At 48.5% G+C, this 8,412-nt stretch overlaps 1 protein-coding gene across 1 annotated transcript; it reads right to left on the bottom strand.

The window, feature by feature from the left end:
• Nucleotides 1-538: 538 nt before the first annotated feature.
• On the bottom strand, nucleotides 539-7,658 carry LOC116990707 (CCN family member 1-like). Its single transcript, XM_033048634.1, has 5 exons — nucleotides 7,233-7,658; nucleotides 4,622-4,835; nucleotides 4,062-4,427; nucleotides 2,290-2,483; nucleotides 539-1,815 (listed from the first exon to the last, which is right to left on the bottom strand). The coding sequence occupies exons 1-5, from the start codon at nucleotides 7,278-7,280 to the stop codon at nucleotides 1,513-1,515; spliced, it is 1,125 nt and encodes a 374-aa protein (XP_032904525.1). The 5' UTR covers nucleotides 7,281-7,658; the 3' UTR covers nucleotides 539-1,512.
• Between the last annotated feature and the right edge of the window lie 754 nt (nucleotides 7,659-8,412).

Raw genomic sequence — 8,412 nt, 5'->3', positions numbered from 1 at the left:
AGTGCTGTACCACTCTAGCGGAAAACAGGCATGTCCACACTATGCATTTCATGCATTAACTCATTCACAAGTCAATACGGCAGAACGTTCTGGAATCTAACCCCACATTGTTGGTGCTGTTGGACATATTTTCAGAAGAAGTTGATGTCTCAATGACGTCTCTAAAGCAAAGCCTTAACTTAGGCCCTGCAGTCAACCTGAGGGGCAGCCACCTCCAACCTCCCCATCGACACCTACATTCAACTATTGTAGGTAGACAGAAATGCTGGAGAAACTCAGCGGGACAGGCAGCATCTATGGAGCGAAGGAATGGGTGACGTTTCTGTTCGAGACCCTTCTTCAGACTGATGAGGGGATGGTGGTGGGGGTTAGTTTTAGTTCAGATACAGAGCAGAAACAGGCCCTGCGGCCCACTGAGTCGGCACCGACCAGCGAGCCCCCCCACATTCACACTATCCTACATGCACTAGGGACAATTTACAATTAGACCAAGCCAATTAACCGACAAATCTTTGGAGTGTGGGAGGAAAGCGGAGATCCCGGAGAAAATCCAGGAACAAACTCCGTACAGACAGCACCAGTAGTCAGGATCAAACCCGGGTCTCTGGCGCTGTGAGGCAGTAACTCTACCGCTGCACCACCGTGCCATAGTTGATAGAACAGATGCATGTGCTGGAGATTGGAGATGACCAGCCCCTCAGTGTGTTCTGGAACATTCCTACACTGTACTGCTGGAAGCACAGAAACCAGCAACAACTCACTAGCATCATCTGCATCACACGCAGATACCCACTGGATACATGCGTCAATACTTCTTCTCAACTTCAAAGAGAAAATATGTCCAATGACCTTAAATAATACTTTTTTTTAAATCCATCTGTAACTTTATTTACATCAACGTTAACTCTGGTTAAATTAGGCAGGGAGAGAATCTCAATACAAAATTATTTTTTGTTACAGTTAATTTGATCTTTTCTAAACCAAGCCTGAAAACCGGCTTAGAAGAGACTCACGTCACCAACTAACCTATTCAATGGCAGCTTGAAGATGTTTGCTTCCTGGCTACACCCAGTCTGTCTGGGTTTTTCGTTATTCTTCTCAACAAAAATAATTTTCAGGAGGTGCAAACCTTAACACCCAGTCTGTTCTTTGTATCAATTGGACGACCTTGTGTTTGTCCCCCCCACATCCTTTCTGGTTAATACAATTGTCCAGTTTTTAAATGGCCAGCTGGTTTGCAAGTCTGTAATGCAGCAAAAGGCCAGGTGTGGATGAGGATTGAAGAGCTACAGGTGTGGTGGACGTAGACCACTGGAGCTGAAGGTCGACAGACAGGTGAAATAGTCATTGATGGTTGAAGGTGCCAGGGCAGCAATGTTGTAGATTGCCATCAGTCTAGTGTCTGGGGTTTGCTTATATCGGTAAATGTTTGGCACTGGTGGGATTTCCAGTGGCTCGGCAGCAAAGTGGGTGAGGGGGCACTGCATGTTGGTGCCAGTGTTGACCAGGAGCTTACTCTGAGAACTTGTGGATGTCGTTGTGCAGCATATAGTAGGGGTAGGAGATCTCGTTCTGGTAGGCGCAGTTGTAGTGGCACTGGCACTTGTCTGTCCACATCATGCTCTTGGAGAAGATCTCTCCGTCGTCGCAGCGGAAGCGCACGTGGACGGTGCGGGTCAGCGAGGGCGTGCAGCAGCGCCCGTCCGTGCACGATCCACACCAGCGCGGTTTGTACCGACGCACACTGGTGCAGCCGGCGTAGGTGAAACGCAGAGCCTCCCGGGCCTTCTTCATCCTGAAGCATCTCTTGCCCTTCTGTAAAACACCAACGGGGAAAGGTTCAATACAAACTCTCTCCCTCGTTACCGCCCGCTTCACAACACAGGGACTTTAGTTTTAATTTAGAGATACAGCGCGGAAACGGTTCCTTAGATCCACCATGTCCACGCCGACCAGCGATCCCCGTACAATAACACCAACCTACACACACTAGGGACTATTTATAATTTTATAGGTTAATTGCCTTTGGTAAAATTATAAATAGTCCCTAGTGTGTGTAGGTTGGTGTTAGTGCGCTGGGATCGCTGGCTGGCATGGACTCGGTGGGCCGAAGGGTCTGTTTCCGTGCTGGATCTCAAAACTAAACTAAAACGACTCACATTTGTCCTGCTCTTTTATCTGGTGTGAACCAAACAGGGTGATGTTAAGGCAGATACCAAAATCTCAGCCAAAGAGGTGAGTTGTCGGGAGCAAAGAGGATTGGAGGAGCGGCCAGCTTGGTGCCCTTACCTTGAGGTTGGTGTTGAGTGGCAAGTTGCATGGGCGCAGTTGGCACAGGCGGGTCTCCTTCATCAGCCTGCACTGGGGGTTGTCACTGGTCACTCTGGTGGAGATGCCAATGTTGCAAGTCTTGGAGCACTGCGACCACTCGGTGGTCTGGACCAGGCACTTGGACTTCACATCACGGCTCCCGACTCTCCACGCTGCAGAGATAGACAAGCCCACGTCAAAAACACACTCACCTTTGGCCATGAGACGGACAATAACAAGGTGCCACGGGCTACCCTTTACCACAAAGGCAGACACAAAATGCTGGAGTAACTCAGCGGGACAGCCAGCAGCTCTGGAGAGAAGGAATGGGTGATGTTTCGGGTCGAGACCCTTCTTCAGACTGAAGAAGTCTGTCCTGCTGAGTTACTCCAGCATTTTGTGTCGACCTTTGATTTAAACCAACGTCTGTAGATCTTTCCTACACACTACTCATAACCACCACAGATAGAGTCACATGGTCACACAGCATGGAAATTGGCCATTCAGCCCATCTAAACTGACCAAGGTGGCCCAATGGCCGTCTCATTTACCCACGTTTGGCCCATATCCCTCCAAACATTTCCTATCCATGTACCTGTCAAAATGTCCTGTAAACTTGTCAAAAACACACCCTCCTTTGGCCTCTGGTTAACATGAGACGGCCATAACAAGATACTAATACCCAGCAAAACGACACAGAGTGCTGGAGTAACTCTTCATGTCAGGCAGCATCTCTGGAGAACATGGGTAGGTGACCTGAAACAATATCTATCCATGCTCTCCAGAGATTCACCACCCTGATTCACCATCACTCTATGACCAGAGGTCACAGCCTCAGAATTAAATCGGGGCTCCTTTAAGAAGGAGAGGAGGTTGGTGAATCTGTGGAATTCATTGCCACAGATGGCTGTGGAGGCCAAGTCAATGGATATTTTTAAGACGGCGATTGACAGATTGTTGATTAGTACGGGCGTCAGGGGTTATGGGGAGAGGGCAGGAGAATGGGGTTGAGAGGGAAAGATAGATCAGCCATGATTGAATGGCAGAGTAGACTTGATGGGCCGAATGGTCTAATTCTGCTCCGAGAATATGAACGTGATCGGTGAGGATGATGGCAGGATCAACACAGAGCCTTGTCAGCACAGACACAATGCCTGAATCGAGGGCTTCCTTGGTATTTAATGCCCAAACTCCCCAACAACACAAGCAGACTTCTTACTGCAGATTACAGCTCAAAGGGCCGAATGGCCTACTCCTGCATCTATTGTCTATTATGGGGTGGGAGATTGCAACCTTCACATGGTCCGCCCTGTTTCGATTAATGCAACCACCCCCACATGCACAAACAAACAGATCAAATAGAACAAATTCATGTGTGTATATATTTATACAGTGGTATATGGACACACTGATCTGTTCAGTATTCATGTCTACTATGTTCTGGTGTGCTAAAGCAAAGCAAGAATTTCATTGTCCTATCAGGGACACATGACAATAAAACTCTTGAACTCTTGAAGTTGACGTCCAAGTTTAGGCTGTGCACGCCACATGCAAGAAGGTCTACAGATGAGCGATTGTAAACTTTACAGAAGATGTGTCGGACATCTACAACACACAGTGGGCAGTTCTGCCAGTTACACATGTGAATGACCCTAGGCATCAGTGGGTCGACATATGACGAGTGTTTGACAACACTTCTACAAACTTCTTGCAAGTAAGCGACCAAAGGGAGAAGATGCGAGCCGTCTTACCTGGTTCGATCTGCAAGCCAGCTCTAACGAGCTCGGTCAGTTCCTTGCTCGAGAGTGGCTCTGCGTCAGGCTGGTCTCCGATCTCCTCGTAGCTCATGGAGTCTTTGTTTTCTTCCGTGCTGTCTGCAGAGTCTTCGCCGATGTGGTTGGTATCACAGGCCCACTCCTCACAGCACTGGCCTGGCACCTTCACCAGTCGAGGCTTGGGACAGTCCAAGGTTGGCAGGGAGAATTCTTGAGGACACAATGGCATACAGCCCACCACGCCATCAATGCAAGTACACTGGTGCTTGCAGTTGGGTTTAAAGTTCTCCCCGTTCTGGTAGATATTCCCCGCAAACTCACACGGCCTTCCTTCCGATTTTGCTGTGAATTTAAAAAAATGCAATCTTTCACAAACAAAACAAGGCTTAAAAATCTTCAGCACCAACTTTTGCAAACGTTACAAGATTATTTCTTCCAATTGCGCATTAACTGAGCAAACAGGCAGGACTACTTTCAAAAGGCAAAAGGCTTGCATAGTTGCAAGATTGGCATGCAGGGTTGCAAGGCTGGCTTACCTCGGCAAATGCCCCTGGCAGCACCGTCGCTCGGTCCATAGCTACATTCCAGGCCCTTGACGTGGTCGCAGGGTTCCATGGTGCTGCAGTCCTGGTTGAACTGCCGGGCACACACCTTGCAGCAGTTGCAATCGTCCAACATCAGGCTGATACCCGGGGGACAGCTCACAGCAGCGTCGGGGCAGTGGCACTCCGGCCCACACTTGCCTTGCACCTGGGGTGAACAGGATCAACATCAGTCAGTCACTGTAGCAATGCTATCCTGCCCAGACCTCTCAGTAGCTCAGTCTAACCCAGACCCAAGCAGGTGTCCCAAGGCTCATGTTGCTTAACGTTGTTTAAGGAACTGCAGATGCTGGAAAAATCGAAGGTAGATAAAAATGCTGGAGAAACTCAGCGGGTGAGGCAGCATCTATGGAGCGAAGGAATAGGTGACGTTTCGGGTTGAGACTTATTCCTTCTCTCCATAAATGCTGCCTCCACCCGCCGAGTTTCTCCAGCGTTTTTGTCAACCTACAAACCTGCAGTGTTTGGAGTGAGGGAGGAAACCGAAGATCTCGGAGTCACGGGGAGAACGTGCAAACTCCGCACAGACAGCACCCGCAGTCGGGATTAAACTTGTCGATTTACCACTATACTAGGTGCAGCCAAGTATATGTGTGTGTGTGTGTGAGTGTGCAGACATGTGCAAAGATGTATTTAAATACCAACCCAGCCTTGCAAAGAGTCGCTGTTTGTATATTGAAGGCTCAGTTAGTGAAACTCAGTGACATATTTGAAATTCTTTGGGATGCCATTTGTGAATGAACCAATTATACAGACAGAGGAATTAAACGTGTGAAAATAAACATATCCATTCCAGCTGCAGCCTCCTCGTCACCAGAAGTTTAGTTTAGTTTAGTTTAGAGATACAGCGAGGAAACAGGCCCTTCGGCCCACTGAGTCCGCGCCGACCAGCGATCCCCGCACACTAACACTATCCTACACACACTAGGGACAATTTACATTTACACCAAGCCAATTAACCTGCCAACCTGTGTGGCTATGGAGTGTGGGAGGAAACCGGAGATCCCGGGGAAAACCCACGCAGGTCACGGGGAGAACGTGCAGACTCCGTACAGACAGCACCCGTAGTCAGGATCGAACCCGGGTCTCTGGCGCTGTGAGGCAGCAACTCTACCGCTGCGCCACTGTTCTTCAGATCCAGTGTGTGAAGCGGCCGCCCTCCAGGGAGCGAGGTTGGCCTCTCCAGAGGTTTGGACAGATGCTGAAGACGCTCAGGTACATGGTTGTTGGCGGCTGAATGACAGACACCCACCCCCGCGAGTCATAGAGTGATACAGCATGGAAACAGGCCCTTCGGCCCAACTTGCCCACCATGTCCCAGCTACACTAGTCCCACCTGCCCGCGTTTGGTCCATATCCCTCCAAACCTGTCCTATCCCTGTACCTGTCTAACTGTTTCTTAAACATTGTGATAGTCCCGGCCTCAACTACCTCCTCTGGCAGCTTGTTCCATACACCCACCACCCTCTGTGTGAAAATGTTACCCCTCAGATTCCTATTAAATCTTTTTCCCTTCACCTTAAACCTATGTCGTCTGGTCTTCAACTCCCCTACTCTGGGCAAGAGATGTGTGGTGCACATTGCACACAGACACAAGCTGGGCCTGGCGGCGTCCAGACCCTGCTTCACACTGAATTCCACTGTTGTGTTTCGGTACATATGACAATAAAACACTCTTGTCTGTTGACTGGTGAGAACATTGGCCGTAAGAGAAAAAACATCCGCGTTTAACTTTGGCAGTAAATCAAGTTACTTAAAGGCTGGAGGGAAAAGTTCTAGATGGATATTATTGTGTTGGAACCCAAATGAGCGCCTATCTGCCCATCAAGAAAGAAAAACACGATTTAATTTTCAGCTAAGCAGGCTTTCAGCAATAGTTGTCAATCTTTAACTTCCTAAGCGATTTCAATTCAATTGGAAAGCAGTCAACTTGGTGGTTACAATGGGGGAAATGGACACAGAGTGCTGGAGTAACTCAGCGGGTCAGGCAGCATCTGTGGAGAGAAGGTTGTATCCACCCATTACCTTCTCTCCAGAGATGCTGCCTGTCCCGCTGAGTTACTCCAGCTTTTCGTGTCTATCTTCGGTGTAAACCAGCATCTGCCGTTCCTTCCTACAACACGTTGCAACCAACACGACTGAAGACTGATACAGGAGTCGACTAACTCGGAAATGTTTACTGACAGGCAGCGGATGAGATGAAAGATCTCTCACCCCGCGATCCCAGCTACACACTCACACACAGATTGTGTGGGAAGGGACTGCAGATGCTGGTTTAAACCGAAGACAGACTCAAAATGCTGGAGTAACTCAGCGGGACAGGCAGCATCTGTGGAGAGAAGGGATGGGTGATGTTTCGGGTCGAGACCCTTCTTCAGACCCTTACTCCAGCTTCTTGTGTCTATATTCGGTGTAAACTGGCAAATGCAGTTCCTTGCTACACGAGACGTTGGCTGGAGCTGGAGCTGGAGCTGGATATGGATCTCTCTCTCTCTCTCTCACACACACACACAGCTGTTGAAGTCACGGTAAATAACACACTTACCCCAGCCGCTACCCACAGCGCAGAGACCAAGTACACCAACGCTTCCATGTCCTACTGCGAAAAACACAATAACAACAAAAAAGTCCTTCCCTAACTGCTAATTACTTTTTTTTTTTAACTTAAATTAAATTCTTTAAAGTATTCTTGTGCAAACGATAGGTAGAAAGGTGTCACAAGATTGTCGAGTTATTTTCAATAGCGAGGAGTTGTTCCACTTTGGTGCGAGAAATGTTCCGGGCAGCAAAGCAGCTCACTCAGTTGGTTGGTTGTAGGTGACTAAAGTCGGCACCAGTCGAGATGTTGCCGGCGTGTCCCGCTCCAGAGAGCCGCTGTAGCCGAGGTCCTGGTGTGTGTGTGTCTAGGCAGTGTCAGGCTTGTAACACCGCGCGTCTGCGATTCATAACGCCGCTGTGGTCCAGGCTGGTTTTATAAGCAGTGTCCCCTCCCCTCCCCGCGTCACCGCCTGGCCCGCACCCCGATCACAGATCCCCGGCGCCAGACCCAAACACCTTCCGCACTGCAAACGCAGCCAAGAAAAGGGCATTAGAGAGAAGGGGGAAAAAAATAACCCCCCCCCCCTCATCCAGGAGCGAGAAAACAGAAGCTTTAACGAAGCTGCCCTCGCGTTTATTTAAGTTACACAACCAAATCTTGTAAAACCTGCTCATTAAAATGTATTTTTAAATTAAATGTTGGTGAACCTTCATTCCCCGCACACAAAAACAAGTCTGCAGAAGGGTCTCGACCCGAAACGCCACCCATTCCTTCTCTCCACAGATGCTGCCTGTCCCACCGAGCTACTCCAGCCTCTCTTTAACAATCTCATTGAGGTCTTTTGTGAATTTGGTCTTTCTTTTGTAAAGGTGATATTTTTGGTGAAATTATTACACACTAATATTTCCGAGGGATAAATAAACATCTTTAAAAACCAGGTGGATGTTTTGTTTCGCAAAGTAAAGAAGGACTTGCTTTTATTTCAGCGGGCATCAGATGCCAGGGGGAGGAATGGCTAAAGTTGATACAATTTGTACTTAAAAAGCTGGTGGCGGAACATTTAGAATCGGAGATAAATTAATTATAAAACAGCAAATGTATTTAGAATAAAATCCAGAAGCTGCCGCTAGTTATTTACACTGCTCTAATTGCTGGTCTCCGAAGCAACTGAGAGTGTTTTGCAGAT

This window comes from Amblyraja radiata, chromosome 32 (assembly GCF_010909765.2).
Source record: "Amblyraja radiata isolate CabotCenter1 chromosome 32, sAmbRad1.1.pri, whole genome shotgun sequence".
NCBI classification, from domain to species: domain Eukaryota; kingdom Metazoa; phylum Chordata; class Chondrichthyes; order Rajiformes; family Rajidae; genus Amblyraja; species Amblyraja radiata.
This window is presented reverse-complemented; position numbering and strand designations above follow the sequence as displayed.

Excerpts from the sequence above, each read along its gene's own strand:
- LOC116990707 (XM_033048634.1), bottom strand. The coding sequence starts at position 7,280 with ATGGAAGCGTTGGTGTACTTGGTCTCTGCGCTGTGGGTAGCGGCTGGG. Across the intron at positions 4,428-4,621 it reads TGCCAGGGGCATTTGCCGAG|CAAAATCGGAAGGAAGGCCG; the intron begins GTAAGCCAGCCT and ends TTAAATTCACAG. Across the intron at positions 1,816-2,289 it reads CACTCAACACCAACCTCAAG|AAGGGCAAGAGATGCTTCAG; the intron begins GTAAGGGCACCA and ends GGTGTTTTACAG.